Here is an 18,702-nt window from a genome sequence, read left to right as displayed (position 1 = left end):
GTTTTGTAATGTTCTCATGTAAAACCGAAACTTCCCAGACTGTGCTCTCAAAATACAGAAAATCTTTCATACGGAGCATCCAGAGAGTTCATTTGAGCATGGTGTGGTAACACTTAGGAGCCTCTGAGTATCACTGCTGATGCCTTTCATCCTGGGGAAAATACAAAAGACAGGTTAGTTGTGTCTACACTGCATAAAAAATTCAAGTTGCCAAAAATCAAAAGGAAAAGTTATGTCTTCTACCTAATGTATTTAGTAATTGGTAAACAAACCAACTTTCTTGAGAATAATGGCTTAAATTCAGAGATTCTTAGAAAAAAGGATTTGAAATGGGACCTGCAGTCTGTAAGAGAGACAAAGTTACAGTCCCTCCTTCTTGACACTGACTGTGAGAGAGCTTTATAAACCTTTGTGTGTGGCCTGAATGGATGACAGGGTGTTTTATCAGTTACAAATAATGTTTGTCAACACTAAGCTAAATGTATTTCAACTCTGAGTGGAGAAATATATGTAGTGGTAAGGTTAGTGATGTTATTTTAAATTAACATTTATTAAAATCCACTATATACTTGATTGGTTCTTGCTCTGCAAATGTGCAAACTTGTAGATGGCAAAGATTTCACAAAGCTTCCCATTTTCAAACTATTTAGTATATTTAGGGTAAATCACAGATATAAAACCAATGCATTTGCTCTTGAATTTGCTCTTTTTCTCATCCTCCTGTTTATTTTCAGAATAAAATCAAATAACTTTAACAGAAGTAGGTTAGTAGTCCTACAAGCAGCAGCCAATGCTGTGTGTCTGGCTGGATGTTTGCTCTGCTGGATGATGGTAAGGACGTGGGTGGAGTGGATCCCTTCTCTTGCCAGGCCTCACAGGCTTCTCAGGGGCAGGGGTCAGCTGGCAGCAATGCCAAGAGCTGGACACTTCAGGACTTTCCCTGTGGAAATGCATCTGGCTGTGTGCACAAAGCCCAAATGCCAAGCAGGGTAAAAGAACAGGAAAGGAGCTGCATCGCAGAGCATAGATCTGACTGCTTTATGTCATTGTATTGCTAGAGACCTGCCAGCAGCTTCCTTCTGTTCCCAGCACCTTCCCAGCTTTGCTCCTCTTTCCTCAGGGCATGTCCTGCCGTTGGCAGGGGGGACGGTGGCGCATCCCATCTGCGTCTGGCAGAGCTCACATTGGAACCACAGAACATCGCACCAGGGGCTTCGGTTTTCAGTGCTCAGACACCAGAGCATGCACCTAGGCAGTTTTAGCATAAACTCACTGCTTATTTGGAGAGAGATAAAATGCCACTTTCAGTCCCACTCTCATAATAATTTTCCTGTAACTCTGCTTATGCTCAATTTAAGTCCTGGAGATGAAGCCTGCAACTTGTGGGGAAGCTCTGCTCTCGGGTCAGGAGTGAATGAAGATTGTATGGCCCCACCACAGCCCAGCTATCCTGGTCTCACCTGCTGGGTCCATGGTTAGGAAAGTTCTGCCTTTGGCTTTGTGTAGTTCACCATTCCCATCATTTGGGTGTTTGTTTGCACCCAAGATGATTAACCTGACACTGCTGGTGGCTGCCTGACATCGAGCAGAACAAACACAGGAGTTTACAGTACTCCAGCCAGGTTCTCACTTTGCAGAAGTTAAAACTTCGTATGTTGCAAATAATTTTTTCCCATTAACTTGTTTATGACACTGAAGTAAAGTAACCATTTCCTCTGAAGGAGGCTGTGCTAATAATTAAGCTCTGTGCCAGGACGTTTAAGGAAGAGCAGATACTGAGCTGAATTCTAAACAAAAGTGTAACGGAAAGCGAATCTGTGTTTTCTGTCTAATTTTCTTAGATGTTAAGGCCTATTTATGATCTCCCTCATGCCTCAGAAACCTCTCTGAAATCAACACATATGTGCTGTCATGCAACCTGGTTATATTTAGCAGGGGATGAATTTTCATTTAGGACAACTGTTTGCTCAAAGCTGATATTGTTTCAGTTTCAGGAGGAGCTCTGTGTTTAGTTGTTACTGATCTGCTGCCTTGAGAGCTGTGTGATCATCCAGATAATTTGTTCTGCAACTACTTTGTATGCATCGGCACCAAGGGCTGCTGCCGCCCCATAGCTGCAGTATTGAGGTCCAGATCCTCAGCTGGGGTGTCCAGAGTGACCCTCCCCAGCACCGATTTGGCTCTGCCAGCTTGCTGCAGCTCAGGGTATGATTCTGTCTGCAAATGGCACCAGCAAATTAAACAAAGAAGTTCTCTTTCTTACTTCTAAGTAACCAAAATTGGGGGTTGAAGACAGCCAAAGTGGATGCGAGAGCAGGGGTTTCTTTCCCTAACCATAGAGTGACTCCCTGTTTTCTAAGGAACAAGTGAAGCTGCAGGTCCCCACTTCTAAAGTCTGCAAGCTAAGGTAACCTGAAATCTTGCCTTCTCTGCCTGTGCATGAGGAGAAGGTTCAAATGGAGCTGAAGCAAGTGCTGATGAGCATAGGCACACAATGAGGTCACTTCTAGCACTGCTGCAGAAGCCCTGGACATGTCCTCTGAGCTAACAGCTTTTCCTTGCTTCGAAATCCTCAGCAGCATGAGTTAAAAAAGCGGGCTAATGAGAAAGTCAAAGGGGCTGACTTTCACCAGACCTGAGAGAAAAGCCTCACTCCACCCAACAGTGTTGTGCTGGTATATGGACTTAGGAAATCAGTCTGTTATTTTTCTGATTTTGCATGAGACAGTATGGACGGAACTCACAGCTTTCGTTTTTGTTGGAAAACAGTACTTAATAAGCTGACTCTTAGATGGGCAACCCTAACAGCATTTCTGTTTAATGAACATTACTGTTTCAGTGGATGTGGATGTGTACACACAGCAGACAGCACATGAATAGTTGGTAACAGCTGGAATTTAATTTAACAAATGATCATAGAAAATGTAGGGCTGACTAGTAAGGTGAATTATTGGCTTTTTCATCACTGAGATTATGAACCACATCCAATCCAGACCAGAGAATAAAAAATACTCTTTTTGATTAAATGCAAGGAGTCTTCCAGGAAATTTGAGTACCTGCAGGTCAGTTCTGTTTCACAGTTGCCAGGCAGAGGCTGTGGGAGGTCTGGGGTCTGTTGCCAGCTGCTGGTGGAACATTAGGGACCCGTGACAATGGGCTAACATAGTTTGGACCCTACCTTTAAGGATGTTGTCCCAGTGCTCTGTATTAGAAACCAGAATATTAAACAATTGCCTTGAGCAAATTCCCTCACATGAACTTACATAGCAGCATCTCCAGGAAACTGTGGAGCTGGGGACAGGGGGAGCGTTGTGAGGTTTTTGGGGTTTGAGTTGTTGGTTGTTTTTTTTTCAGCCTAATGTATCAACAGACTCCTAACCAAGGGGATTGGCTTTTGTAAATTTGAGATTAAACAGAGATGACAGTTTGGACATACTAAGGAATTTTTTAAAATAAGGGCATTTCCATTGTTTCCCATCATTGCTTTCCCCTAAGAGAGGATGGTGTTACCATATGTGAGAACGACTTGGTCTGGAAATCTTGCATCTGTTTTATCTACTGGCTCTTGCTGTGAACTAATGTGTTTGATTAAAGATTTTAAACTGTATGCTTACTGTTGGATCTCTTCTGTTTGAAGTGTTAGGAGTCTGAAAACTTCATTGTGTGCTTTAAATCTTATGTACCTAAACCCTGCAAGGAAGTTATTTTTGTTGGCTATTTCTCAAGCACCAGCAATGTGGCTTGGTGATGTGTGAAATGCTAATATCAGGAAACTTTCCTTCTCAAGTAATTTACATTAGAGAATGAACAGATTCAGTGAGACAGGGTGAAGCCCCCAGGTCCATGAAGTCAACAGGAGATGTTTTCCTCCTCCTTTAACCTGGGGTGGGGTTTTTTTTTGTTTCATATTAAGGCATTTTGGAGGAAGTGATCTTCCTAACATTGGGCTTGTGCAGAGCACTGTGTGTATTTTAATATCCCTGTTGTGGGAAGGGAGAGGAGCTAAGAGGGAAGAGAGAGCCTGGCTGGGTGCAGTCTGGGGGCTCAGTGGGCTGAAGCCTCAGCAGCCCCTGCTCCACGATGCCCTTGGAGCTGCACGGGTGCTGAGCACTGCCCTGCAATGAGGCAGTGTTTGCACTCCCTGCAGTGGTGTCTGCAGCTACTCACGGCACAGATGACAGGTTAGATCTACTTCAAGTGTCCCAGAAGTCCCTGGACTTGTCATTTCTCCAAGTTTAAAGACATAGCTAAGGATTCTAAAAATATTTCATCTTCCCACAAAAAAGTAATAAATTGAAAACTGTTAGCGTTCATTAAGGGCACTCACCCTGACCATGCCTAAAGCAAGGGATTGTCCACTTAAGAGAGTACATATTCTTCCTATTTTAACCCACAGAAATCGCACTTATATATTCCCCTGACAGACACTGTCTCTATAAATAAGTCCCCGTCACCTCCCCCGGGTACAATAACACAGTATACTAGAGGTGTCAAACATACGGCCCATAGGCCAGATCAGCCCACATATGTACTCAGAACTGACAGAATCTAATCTTTCATCTGAAGAAAGAGAAGTCTGTAGACCTCTGAGGGTTTTTTTTAAAAAAAAAGGTACAAAAAAAAAGGGCTTTGGCAAGGAGTTGGAACTAAGGAGTTCAATAACATCTGCTTGAATCCACGGGCAGCCAGAGACAGGGACGAAGGACAGGAATTTGTTGTTGACTTCATTGGGATGTCAGTGATTTAGAAGGCTTATCAACCCTCACAGTTTTTCTTTGTCTGAGAGATCATAGTTCAATGTAACACCCTGAAAAAGCATTAATGTTCATTTATGGGTAGTTAACCACTTGTTAGATATATTTTGCCTGCGCAGTTATTGAAAAGAATTTTCTTCCATGGCACTTATTCCTCCTTTTCCTTTTGTGCTGCAATGATTCTGTAGCCACCATCATGGCCTGCTTGAGGCTTCATTTTTCTGGACTAAACCAGCCAAGATCTTTGTGATCCATGCCTCCCTAGCCAACCTAATAGTCTTTACCTGTTTTCTTCTTCCTGAACACGTGTGGTGATAAGAGTCTGCCTGGTGAAGTCTCCTAACCTCCAGCAGGGCTGTTAATGCTTCCTTGCTTCTGAGGGAATTACTTTGCTTTACCTATCACAGCAGATGTCTTTTTCTCAAGGCCAAGTTGTGTTAGTTTACTTGCATTTGTCCTGTGATCAGCCACTATTTCTCATCCACTGCCATTCCTTGACAATGAGCTCACAGAGCACAGCAGCAATGCTGCTCTGACTCCTTACAGTTTGTGGCTGGGCACATAAGCTGTTGAATCCCACCCATTTCTGTCACTCCAGTCATGCAACTCTTCCAGTTCTCCTGCTCCAGAAATATTCCTCCTATGTACTCCTTTTCTCTACCTTTGTTGTGTTGATCCAACCATCAAAACCATAAAGAAAATATGAAACACTTGTTAAAAAAGGACATTTTGGTGTTTTTATGTCAAGTTTTCAAGTGCAGGGGATTTGACTAATTTCATTTTGTAACGAACAAAACAATAGCTAAAAAATGGAATTGCTTTCTCTTGCAAAATTATTTTGTGTTTGTTTCCCTTTTGACCTGGAAAATACAGTGTGGATATTACTTTGAGAAAGTGCAGTGATTCCCCACATGTTTCAGCCAAGTTGGCTGAGGTGAAATCCTTTTATCTGGAGTCCAAGACACCATTGGGATGGGCACTGCCCCAGAACTTCATCTGGAGCTGTATCAGAGTATTAAGATCTGCTCCTTGCCCCAGTCAAGGGGGCAGTCACAGGACATGGTCATGGAAATTTGGGCAGGTATAAGTTATCTAAAGAACATGGTTGACCTCTGGTGACTGAGGACTTTACCTGTAAAGTTGTAGAAGCACAAAGGTGTCTCTTCCTACTTAAGATACTTGTGAGAATGTGGAGATTTATAATTTTTTCTTGATAAGGTCTCAAAGCCAGTTAAAGCAATTCCTGCCATCTTCCTTTCATGAGATTGTCAATAAGATTGTCTTAGCTCTTAACTCCTTATTCTCCATTCCTTATTCAGTAGTGAGGGAGTCACACTATCCTCCATCAACTATCTTGAGGGGCTTTTATGGCATTTAAGCACTACTTCTGTTTATGTAAGCACTACATTCCCAGATCGGCCATTTAGGGCACATATAACCTTTTCGGCCCTAAACCAGGAAAATCCTATTGAGGTGAAACTGGAAACCATCACACCCACATGGAAAACACCACCATAAAATATTGACAGGAAAGAGAAGGTTGAGGCTCTTGCTGTTCATTCTCATTTAGGAGACAGAGACATTCAGCACTGACTCACTGAAAACTTTACTAGAGGAAAAATCATCAAGATAGATCTATTTTCAACCACAATACCCAAGTTGTTTTTCATTTTTTTCAGTCAGGTTATTTCTGTAATGAGACTTTCGCACGAGGCGTAGAGCGCAAGCCAATATACCATATTCATCAGGCCTGGGAAAACCAAAATGATTTTATTTTTGACCCTTGAAAGTTTCTGATATCTCCATTTGGTTTGGATTTTCTCAATCTCCAACATGATGCTGTTGCTGAGTAGAGCATATGGTCCTAATAGATATTCAGTCCAGATGTTAGTTGTCTAATATGTATCCTGAACGGCTGTGCCGAGCAGCATATAAGAAAAGCTGGTGGAGCAGTTAAATAAGGAACATGCACATTCCAGTATTCTCACCAGTTTACGAAAGTTAAAAGTTCCAGATTGCAATACCTCCGGTTCTGTCACTTTGAATTTCTGGGAAATGTTAAGAGCATGAAGCTTGGTGTGCACGCTAAGAGCAGGCTGGGAACAGCCCCACCTGAAAGCCAAGCAGCAGAAATGTGGGGCTGGGGGCAGTGGTGCCTCCTGTCTTGTGCAGGCAGTGAGCGTGGATTGCCCTCTGCTCTGTGCTGGGTGGGAGAAGTGCCCAGATGTTTGTGGTCTCCTGGTGCAATTGAAGGCTAGATAGCAGCTTGCTGTCCAGAGAACACTGGAGAGGGGGCCGGTCTGAGAGAAAACTTCACACTTAATGAGGGAGGGAAAGATCATCTCCTGCGCCTTTTGAACCCAGGGTCTCTGCTAATCTTGAGCAATGTCTACGAATGGTAGAGGTTTTAACTTTGGCAGACAAGTTTAAACTGGTGATGGACAAAGAGCAACTGCTGCCAAGAGAAGGGCTGCTCCCAGAGTGGCAGCCTGAATGCCCCCCACCAGTGGGAAGAGCTTCAGTCAGAGCTTGCCTGCAGCTCGGCACAAGAAAATCCCACCACAAATTACAAAGCCAAGGAACCCTTCATGTTTTCCCTGCTGCTCGGAGAGCTATTTATATTTTAGCGTTCAGCATAGCATGTAAGCTGAGAACAGACCTGCTTTTCTTCTCCCATACCATGTCCTCTTCTTACTGAGGTGATGCTGGGACTTCTGGGGAGTCCCACGCTGCTGGTTCCTGGCGTAAGAGGAACTTGTGCGCAGAGCTTGTGCACAGCTGAACGCAGCCAAACTGGTTCACAGCAACTTGAAGTAGTCTGAGACATCTGGCATGTCCTTCGTTCCCTTTTCTTTGGCTAGAGCTGAGGAAGGATAAATCTGTGTGATGCGTAACTATTCTCTAGCTCTCTCAGATTTTAATTCAAGAATAGGGACAGGACTAAATCCATTGAGTTCCTTAAAAAAAAGGATCCAAACCTCTCCTTCTCTCCTTATCCTTTCAGTTCATGAGTAAGATTCACTCCCTGTAACAGCCTCCCATAAACTGTGACCAGATGAGGTTGCTGACCTTACTGCCCCAGTTCTCTCACCTCAAGTTTCATTCTGATTTTTGTGGAAGATCTCCTGTCAGCTGATAAAGCAAATTGTTTTATAGTTTTAACCTGTGAGTACAAGTTACTCAGCAAGGAAATTAGCAGCTTCAAATACATGCACAGGTATACACAGACCCTCTTATTACTCAAGGAAACCTGAAAGTAGTTTCAGAGCTACAAGTTTATTGACTGGGAAGTCAATAAAAAAGATTAGCTTTTAAGATTAACAGTAAAACTTGATTGCTGCTTTCAGCAGCTAACCTAATAATTTCAGGAACAGAGTCTGTGAGCTGTAGATCACATACAAAAACTTGGTGAACATCTTTGAAAAAGAATGTTTTTTTACACACGGATGGAAATAATTTAAGTCACATAAAGCAGCCTAGATATGCTCTATGTGTGGGTTTTGTCCTTGTAAAATAGAGAAAAGAAGACTTTGACCTTTTTAGGAACAAAAGGAGAGGGTTTTCTTTATGAGAAGTACTCTTTAGTGAATAAGAACAAGTCTCTCACTGTGTTAATTCACAGGGTCTATGCTTATTAATGTTCAATTGTTGATTAAAAGAATTGTCTGTGATTAATGCCTGTCACTGATGTTTGCATGTGATGATGCTATTTCATCAAAAAAGATAATACTGTTAATAAGTTGCAGCCCTGAGAAATAAGCAGAAGGGTAAGTGCCACACAGAGGCCATTGATCACATACATGCTGTTGGGTGCTAAACTGGACTCCTGAATATCATCCTTGAGCTTGCTCACAAAGGCTTTGACTGCTCTGCAGATAATCATGTTTCTGCTTTTGGATTAGCCCAGGGAGACAATGGAAGACACAGAGGGAGAGGAGGAAAACAGAGTTGACAGGGTCCCAATAGCAGTCCTCTGGTGGTAGGACTTCTGGGGTGAACATCATGGTTACTGGAGCTGAAAAACACATGAGCAGGTCTGCATTCCTTCCCAGTGGCCTTTAGGAGAATGTATTTGACTTTTCCCCCAGGTTTTCACAATTCTGCCTTGACACCTTTGAAATATTTTTTAAGATATGTGATAATTGGAGGCAGTGCTGTCCCTGAGCATGCTTGTTTTTCAGCCTGTACTGTAGCTGTGCATCTTCCTGTATTGTATTAACAGCTTGACTTGTGGGGCCCTGAATGCTGAAGGGAATTTGCGCTTCTCAGCTCCCTCAGCCTCAAGCAAAATCATGGGTTTGAGGTGAAGTACTGCAAAAACCTCCCATAAGAATAATGCAAAAGACAGCTGGAATTCTGTCATCTGAGGTGGCTGCTTCTTGGCTGGATGAGATGCAAAAAATGTCTACCAACTGTCAGAGGAGTTAAAGGCATGAAGTGCATACTCAGCAAAACAGAGTTGTCTTCAACAATAGGATTATCTTTGTATATAGAGTTGTCTTCAAAAAGTCAACAAGTTATTGCAGCAAAGGTGTTTAAAAGGAAAAAAAAAGTCAAACAGAAAAGAAATTGTAACTGGGTAAAATTATTCCAGTTGCTGTAGCATAATTGTTCTATGTCTATGTATTGTATTTTCCTATTAGGTCAGTGTTGTACCTGAAAAAAATCCTGACTTCAACAGAGCAAAGTAATTTCAGTGACCTGGCTCTAGCTTCCAGGCTAAATTTGTGCCAGGACTAATCCCTGGTTGTTCAGAGTGTCAAAGTTGCTCCCTTTTAAGACTAAACACTAGTACTAGTCCTAAGTGGAGTACAAAGCTGAACAGAAACATGTAAAAGTCATGTATTCTTCCTAAAGAAGGTTTGTACTCCACAGAGAATTTCTAGGAAGAAGCAGATTCCTCCTGTTAACTCTGGAATCTACTTTTATGTCTCTTCTAAAGTTTTGCAGACAAATAATTTTGGAAGAAGATCCCCCATAACAACTGAAAGCCCAAGGAGAAACCAAGGGCATGAGAGAACTGAAGATAAGTTTGGTGGGAGAGAGACTATTTCTTGCATTTTATGAAGCTCAGCTCTACTGTGAATTTTTAGTGGCCTTGCACAGGGAGTTGTTGAAAGGGCCGAAAGCAGAGTAAGCACTATTAGTGGAATAGGACCTCTGTTCCTATGAAGAACCTTCTCATCCACCTGCACAGATGCTCTGTGGAATTCCATTTGCACCACTAGTAATCAGTCGTCTCTGGAGGCAGTTTAATACTCAATATACCTGAAAATAGACCTGGAAAGGTCCAGTGCAAGGTAGGTCTCTCCCATGGTGAAAAAGGATTCTTAGAAAACAATAATAAAAGTGTAGCACTTTTTCAAACAGTCCCCAAGTCCAGGCTCTTCAGCCAAGGCACTCTCACCTCTCAGGCTCAGATTTGTCCAACAACAGATTATTTTATAAGCTCCAGGGTTTGAATGTTTGGTTAGTCTTCAAATATTACAAGTTCTCTGAAGTCAAGCTGTTTGTTCCAGGATGAAATAGCCTATACCTATGGGAAGTGTGATGCTATGTTTCCACCCAGGAAAAAAAATCTTTTTTGCCTCCTGCCAATCAAGCTGCTGATGTAGCATCCTGCACTAAGCTGTCGCCAGTTCTGAGCCATCATAGGCGGAATCCACTAAAGTTTTTGCCTTCATTTTTAATAGGTTTGTTGAAAGAAAAAAGAAAATAGTTTCAATTAGCATTCACTTTTTCTTTTCCAGAACTTACCACTGATATTCCGATGGAAAGTACTTTTGTGAGTAATAGGTATTAAACATTCACTTCTCACTGAGTGACATCCTCACATTGACAGATCATTCTCAATACAAACAAAGCCCTCTGTTCTTGGAAAACTGCATCAAAAGAAGCAGGACACAATCAGCTACATGTCATTAGTCAGAAGTTTTGCCCTGTTTAGAAATTTTCAGTGTGCTATGCTTTGCTTTGCATTTGCCCTTTCAGTGTCTCTGCTTTCTTTAACTTGACCTACCTTATTTTTGGTGTTCCAGATTCAGTCAGGTCTCAGTTTTATTGATAAGAAGGTGCTCTTTGGAGCTCCATCTGCAGCTCAGTTCAACCAGTAAAAGAGCCCTCGTTGACTCCAGCAGATGCTGGATGAGATCTTGAGCGTCTTTTGCTCCATTATCTTTGGCGTCTACTACATAGGGTGCACAGCTTGCAAGCATTCCAGAGCTTCTGAATTTTCCCAGCATCTGCATTCCAGATAACCAAGTGCATACTTCTTAAAAAAAATAAAATAAAAGTGGTGCCTATAAACCATCCTGGAAGTTTACATTACATCAAAGTTCAGGCGAACACATAACTGTTTCTTTCTGCTTCCAATCTTTCATGCACAGTTCTAGGTTGTCCTTTCTGTTTTTGGAAAACCTTTAAATATGATTTGAGGTGTCATAAAACAACCTAGCTGACTGGGACAGAGATAGTGTGCCCTTTCTGAAAAAATCATTGTGTCTATTTAGATATTAAGGTTTAGCTTGTTAGTCAAAAATATGTTGCACACAGCATTTCTTGTGTGTGCGTGTGGGAAAATACAATACAGATTTTGAAGTTTAAAAAAGTCTGGCAAATTACAAATTAGGATAATAATTCATGGGAGTAATAAAATATCAGACTTTTATTGCACTATTGAGAAGGGCATTAAAAAGCATCTGGGAACTTGAGGTTTGGAAAGATGGGCTTTGAAAGACTTGGTGGGTTAAATATTAATGTAGAAAATATGGCATCTGTAAATGCCTGGAAATATGCTAATAGGGCTTGATTCAGTGAAGGATTAAGCATTCCTTTGGGGTGCTGAGTGCCTCCAGGAGCTCCTGCTGACAAAGGGAGCTGAAGGACCTCAATATCTCCTGAAAGCCTGAGAGAGCTGTGCTTATATGGATCATGTCAAGGGATTTTGGTGTCAGCTAGACCAGCCAAGGGAGGCAACGCAAAGTGAGAGTAACCCACACAGTGGAGATGCCCCAGTTCAGCATTTTCCCAGGCCAGCCTGGGCCCCAGGGTGCCAGGAGCAAGCAGCAGAGCCACCCCACCCAGCACTGACTGGTGTGGAGCTGTGGGACTGAGAAGCTGGAAGTGAGGAAAGAAACAAAGGTTGTGCATCTCCCAGTACCTGTAGTCCAGTACCCTCTGGCTGCCAGGCTGAAGGCAATTCCCTGCCAGTTATCTGTGGTAAGCTGCAGGAATACTGGCCAGAAATGTTGCTGTGCCCCAGTGTGGTGGGAATGGGAGATGTCTTCTTCTGGAGCCAGCAGGGCTAGAGAAAGAAATCCTCACATTTTTCCCATTTCTTCTAAGTCTGGGTAGCAGCTGCAGTTATCCTTCCATAAAGTTGTCTTCTCTTTTCACCTTAATTTTAGTTTTATTTTTCAGTCTGTTGTTTGTTTAGATGCAATGGTCTCAGGGGAACTGAAGTCCTCACTCATCAGCCTTTTGTTGTTTGTGCTGAGGAAACCAGCCCTTGTTAGCAGTGCAAACCTCCAGAGGCGTGTGCTTTTCGTGCTGTTTTTCAACACAAAAAACCAGTCTGTGTGACTTGCTGTCCTTTTGAAGACTCTGTCAGTGTGAGGGAGACTGGTGAACTGGCACAAGCCACTTTTCTGCTTCAGACGCACTTCCTACTTGCAGTGGGCTGCCACAGCTTTCTACCTTGCTGCTGCAGCAGCAGGTAGCTCACCACTGGGTGAGGACTGCACTCTGCTCTTGAAACATCTTTATTTGTTTTGCATTACTATTTTTCACACCCTTCTCTCACACTCTCTCTCCCCACACCTACATGGTCTTTCATTGCTGGAGGAGTTACTGTGCCCTGTGTTCCCCATGGTCTAGGTGCAGCAGCAGAGCTGTGGTGATGCTCAGGAGTGGTGGGTCCTCAGGCTCTGCTGATCACTAAGGAGCTGGGAAAGCAGTGCTGTCCCTATCTCAGCCATCCAGGGCTGCCAGCACTGATGGTGCAAGGTGCTGGGAGAGCCTTGGTGGTGCCATGGGCCCTTGTTAGCACTTGTCACGGAGCAGAGCTGTGAGGGGTCTGTGCACTGCCTTTCCTGAGACAGAACAAATACGTCTCAGCTTTCTGGCATTGATTTTTGACAAAGGATTCAAGAAACTGCAGCTGTGCTGGCTTTCTTGTACCCTCCCCCACTTTATTACAATGCGTGTTGTTCTGAAATACTCAATTCAGCTATAAACAATCTACTCTATCAACAACATGCTTTTGCACTTTTTGAAATGGTGCTTTGAGGCAGATAAATGAAAGTAAGTATGGCAGCTTGCCAGTAAAAATCCTGCAAACTGTATCATCACAGGGGCACTGACTAAGACAGCACATTATTTTATTTACTGTGGAAACTGAAAATCCATTTCTGCCCATACAATAGCTGTTTATTTCATCTTTGCTTCATGTTTGTTCTAATCTTTCTTGACACTTCTAGATAGTAATGGTTCACAAGCTGTTCAGATCAGTGCTTGCAGAGCTCCATCAGCCAGCACTTCCTTCTGGTTTTAGAAGTCCAGCACCCTCTTTGCTGGTGTGTGTCCACTGGCCAACAGCAAGGGGACCTGCCCAAGCCCTGGACACAGGCGAAGTACTGGGGAGATCCTACAACTCCCTGAATCTATCCCCTGGACTAAACTAGCAGACTCACCTCTACCAGCCAAGGTGTACAGGGAAGCTTGTACAGCAAATGCATTATAGTGGGCTGACCTGGACAAAGGAGTTCCTCAGGATTTGAGTTTTTCTTTCTAAACATTCAGTCTGTCAGATGTTTATGTCGCCAGCTGTCTAAACAACACCACGCTTCCCATACTGAACAAAGTGATTCTGAGATTCAGAAAGATGAAGTGACAGGGTGGCCAGTGCATTCCTGCTAAGACCTGCTGGATTCAGATTATCCTTGGTGGTTTCTTAATGTGGGCAATGTGTCCTCTGACAGTGTGATGGCGTGTTCCCCAGCTCCCGCTCCAGTAGAACAGCTCCTCCGGCAGCACTCATCACAATGGCTTGGAGATGGGAGAAAACCAGGCTGGGGAAGAATGTTGAAACCATTTCAAAAACCTCTGGAGAGAAAATGAGTAATATTTTGTTTTCCTGAATGGTTTCACTGAAATTTAGGGAAAATAATTGCAGTTGAAAGATCTCAGTTTTTGTTGTTCTGTTCTTTCTTTTCTATTTGTTTTCACACGCTTCCTATTGAATGTACTTCCTCCTTTTCATCTCCACCCTCTCCTTTGTTACCCTTTCTCCCATACCCCACCACAGAAAGGTGCAGAGACAGCAGAAGGGAAAGAATAAATATAATAAAGAAAAGATAAAAGACATTTCAAATTTCCTTTTCCAGAGGAAAACAGGTTTTATTGACTTTCAAATCATAATGATGGCATTCTGTGACCAAGAATCAGCTGAAAAATAATCTAAGGAACTATGATTGCACTTATATTCAGTTACCTAGCTACTTTTGGGGGGATTCCATTTTATCCTTTTATGTAGCCAAAGGGTCTACCAAATTTATTTTGCTCTGGGGATTTCTCCCCAGAGATAGCCATTATAGCCCATCATGCTGAATGATAAGAAACTCTTGAAGAGCTTTTATCTGTTGTGTGGTTGAGCGTATTTCATAAGCTTATCCAGAGCACAGCCTTTTTCTATGTCCTCCTCTTGTCTTTGAGGGTGTTTGTTAAGGTATAATGGAGTCTCACTCATGTTTTTGGCTTTTTTTTCCCTTGCTGATTCTGCATATTCTACAGTCCTGGTCACTTAAGAAAAAGCACTTGTACAGAAAGAGATGCATTAGAGGTCAAATAATAGCAAGACATCTCTGTATCCTGAAGCAGGGGAAACATAGAATTTCATGATACCTAGAAATTCTACTGAATAAACTAAACGAACCTCTTCTAAAGCTACTGTCTGTGGCCCAGAGACAGAACCCCTTTGATGCTTACTGTAGAGCTGAGAATCACAGGCAGAGAGGCTGGTAACAGTCCTGTTGTGCCCCTGGGGCAGTGCTAATGAGCATTTGGCTGTGAGAAGGCAAAAAGCTGTGTATGGCAGGAGAGAGGTTGCTGGGCTGGAGGCAGGCAGCCTCTGGCAGAAGAGGGATGGCTGAGGATGAATTAATAAAAATTACACTGTTTGGAGAGGGGTGTCCCTTTAAAACTGGGGCTTTGGCCCTGCTTTTACGTTTCTTCTAAGTTCCAAGCAAAAATGGCTAACTCAATTTTCTGTTTGGGAATAACCTGCAAGCTGAACATGCAGGATTGATGAGCATTTTCAAATGGTTCCAGGCAGATAGGTAGGTGTTGCTTTTCATTCTGCCAAATTCAGAATATACCCGAGTGCCTGCATTTCTGTCTGGTTTATCTTACCTTGAATCAATTCCAAATAAACTAGAACTGACAATTACACACATGCACAGTACACTTGAGACCCACAGGTGTACTTGCAAATCGGCCTAGGGGACCGAAGTACGTGTCTTTGATTAATTTTAGTGGTAAAATGTCCAAATCCCTTACTCAGCCTTGCAGTGCTCACCTGTAAGTATCAGCCATACTCCATATTGTTGGTTCTTCATATTTTTATCTGCAGATAAACACAGTCTTAGCCCTTGGAGCTCTGTACTGCTTAAACCCCAGGGTCGACAGGATTGTTTTTGTAAGATTTGCCCTAATAGCCCACAGCCTAGTTATTACATGAGTTTATTTCTCGAATGACTGGTAATGTTTGACCACTGCAGAGCTGGGGTAAAGCTATTGTGTGCACACAACTGTTGTGACAGCGAATAGAAAATAATGACATGAAAGCATCTTGGTGAGTACAGCTTGTTTCACTCCAAGGCACTTAGTGCCATGGTCTAGTTGGCATGGTGGTGTTTCGTCAAAGATTGGACTTGATGATCTTGGAGGTCTTTTCCAACCTTAATGATTCTATGATTCTATGCCAGGCAAAGAGCAGCTTGCAAGAAGTCATCATCTTTGGAGCAGTTCCTGTCTAGACGAGGTTCATGTTGCTCTGGCATGGGAACAATTGTTTGCCACCTGTGTGATGCACAAGTGTGTTCAGAGCTGGAAGGGAGCAGACAGGAGGGGCTAGGAAAAAAGCTTTAAGGAAATCCCACCAAAAATGCCCCAAGCCAGGAATGCCTTTGCTTGTTTTCTTACTGAAAAGCAAATGTTTTAGAAGATGTTTCTTCTGGCCTCATATATCAAACATGGCCACATTTTATCCCCTCAAGAACTGACAGGATTTCCAGCTCTTTGCAGAGGCTCAGAGAACTTCCACAGCAATGTCATTATTAAAGAAACAAAAAAGAAAATAGAAAAATAGCTGTAATATGACATTGTAATGTGTCAGTGTGAGCAACAAATCAATGTCACCTCTGCCCTTGCAGAGTATTCTGTGTCCCTTTGAATGAGAGCTGGTGAATGGCTACTGCCCTCTTCCTGCATTCAAATATGCAGCAAACCACTGTTAGATATTCCTATAATGAAATGTCTGTTTGAGTCTTTTGTTTGCTTTCCATTTTCCTGTTGCTGGTTTCTTGCCTGGAGTGTCCCATGCCTTATTAAGCAGAATTAGCTCTGCCAAACAACATACCCTCTCTCTCTCAGTTCCTGCACACTGTGAGAAGTGTCATTGCAAAGCATTTTGTGGTGTGGCTGTCCCCATGCAGGTGCAGGGACCCTCTCAGAGCTCCCTTCAACCCATTGCCCCTCAGGAGGGATTCAAGCCCTCACTGGTGCCAGTTCTACCTTGAAACCTGCCAGTGCTGATTAATGACGGTAGTGAGGCCTGGGTGTGGGCAGGGAGGAGAGGCAGAGCAGTCCTTCACACTGTGTGCTCCATGGAAACCTCTCTTTGCTCAGGCAGCCCAGGAGAAGTCCAGAGGGCACTCCTGCCCTCCCCTGAGCTCACAGCTCTTCTCTTCAGCACAGCCACCTGCACACACCCTGGGGGATGTGCTCATGCTCCTGAGCAGTTCCTGTTAGCCAGGAGGTCCCTGCTTGCTGCACCTGCTTGTAAGGTGAGACCTTACCTCTGTAAAAGAAGAGGCATTTGGCCTTACAGGTGTGTCCAAGGCTTGGGACACAGCTGCCAGTTTACTACATAGACAAGCTCTTAGGAGAGTTGGGGTGACGGAAGGGGTGTGCTCTGAGTGCCCTTGGACCCAAAAGAGATCATCTGATGTCCCTTCAAGGGAATAATGGGTCTAATTAATAGAGATCAGAGAAACAGGAAGAAGTTTTCCTGGGAAAGCAAAGTCACTTTAACCCAGTTAGTCCCTATTCCTCAGAAGAGTGATTGCTCCCTCATCCTGCAGTGGGAATTTGCTTCTAAACAAAAAAATAAAAAAGTTGAATTTTCCATGCAACAGATACCAAATGTAACTGCTGAGGGAGAAAGCAGGTGGAGAGATTAGACATGCCTGGTGCTGACAGATAGCATGTTTGTGCCTAATATGTTGGAGAAATTGTTCAGAAACAATTCATCCATGTGAAAATGCGTCCCTTGTAATATTGGCAAGGTCAGAAAAACCTAAGGAGATCCGCTGAGTAAGTGCTGGTCCTGCAAGGAAAAACCATCCAGAGGCGGTGTGGTCGTATTGCTGAGGCAATTTTCCATCAGGACCCTGTAGGGGCAGAGAGAGGAGCTCCTGATGTTTTTCTCTGTTCTTTCTGCTCATGATGGAAAGTCCTGTATCAAGGTCCAAACCTGTTCAAGCCCACTTGGCTGTTGGCTCTTTAACCACTTTCAGTTGAATCTAAAACCCCATACTGATCCAGAGAGGTCCATGTAGTGGGAGGGACTCCTATGGATCCTCTTTCCATGCTGTCTTTTTTTGCTTTTGCTCTGTCCTGAAACTAATGAGGTTTAGCAGCCTGTTTCCTTCTTTCTCATCCAGGCCAGCTTGAGAAGAGAGGGAATATGGCTCTTCCTACCTGTGAAAATGTCTCTGCCTGCAAAGTCCATTTGCAAACACATAAGAGGTGGGTGAGCCTTTTGAGGCAATCTTGGGGTGTACCAGGTGCAGAGGAAACAGGTGATGTTTTTATAGAAAAACTACATACAGGAATATATCTCCTCTGGAGTCCTCTCTTTCACTTCCCCAGAGATCTAATGTAAAAGACCAGTCCTATATCTGCTTGAAGAATTAGGCTGAAGGGAAGTAATAGCCAGATACTCATTCCAAGAAGCTAAGAAATGCCATGAGTTAGATCTCTGTTCTGCTCTGGCTGTGCACGGACAGCCAGCAGGCCTTAGGTCTGTAAGCAGGGAGGAATGGAAGAGGCAAATAATTTTGTTTTGGTGCAGACAATTTTCACAGTGCCAGCTCAACACTCTGTTGCTCTCTTGGTATCATCCAAGGAGATGTTTGTATGGAAGGCAGCTCTGGAGATTGTCTGGGGCTATGTGAAAGAGGGGAAAAAAAGATGAACTAGCAAAAAGTTAATTAAAACTCTTCTGATTATGAGGTAGAATTTAATACTTTAAAAAATGCAGTGTGACACATTGCAGCACTGCAGCTGAATTAATCATGAATGAGGATAGTAATTTTTAATTTTTGTGTGCATGAGAAAAACACTCAACAGATTTGACAATTAGAGCAGGGTAACAGCATTGCATGGCACAATGTGAAGTAGTTTTTCCCAGTGGTTTTTGAGAGGGAGCTAAACAGATGTGCTCAAATATTTACAAGTGCACAATATTCACATGCTTTTCAAATGCTGACCCTGCTGATTCGCAAAAGTCTGCTTCAATCTGGAGACCAGCTACTGTGGTGACACAGGCTATTTATCATAGGTAACACAGCAGCACCGCCGCCAGCTCCCCGTGTACTTGTGTGCACAGTTATCTCCTACTCTTCTGACACTGATACACCACCTCAGCACCTCACCTGCATCACCAATT

General features: G+C 43.2%; 1 protein-coding gene across 1 annotated transcript in view; it reads right to left on the bottom strand.

Annotated features, from left to right (window-relative positions):
- Positions 1-2,070: 2,070 nt before the first annotated feature.
- The window catches only part of LOC310911761 (uncharacterized protein), a gene marked incomplete at its 3' end in the record, with an annotated part of 100,366 nt that continues 83,734 nt past the window's right edge, over positions 2,071-18,702 (bottom strand). Inside the window, exon 6 of the mRNA XM_083865683.1 lies at positions 2,071-2,217. Within this exon, the coding sequence (XP_083721809.1) occupies positions 2,071-2,217 (147 nt within the window). The remainder of the gene's footprint in view (positions 2,218-18,702) is intronic.

This window comes from Zosterops lateralis (assembly GCF_965231275.1).
Source record: "Zosterops lateralis genome assembly, chromosome: 7".
In the NCBI taxonomy this organism is placed as follows: domain Eukaryota; kingdom Metazoa; phylum Chordata; class Aves; order Passeriformes; family Zosteropidae; genus Zosterops; species Zosterops lateralis.
The sequence above is the reverse complement of the archived record's forward strand: the minus strand, read 5'-3'. Positions and strand labels throughout refer to the sequence as shown.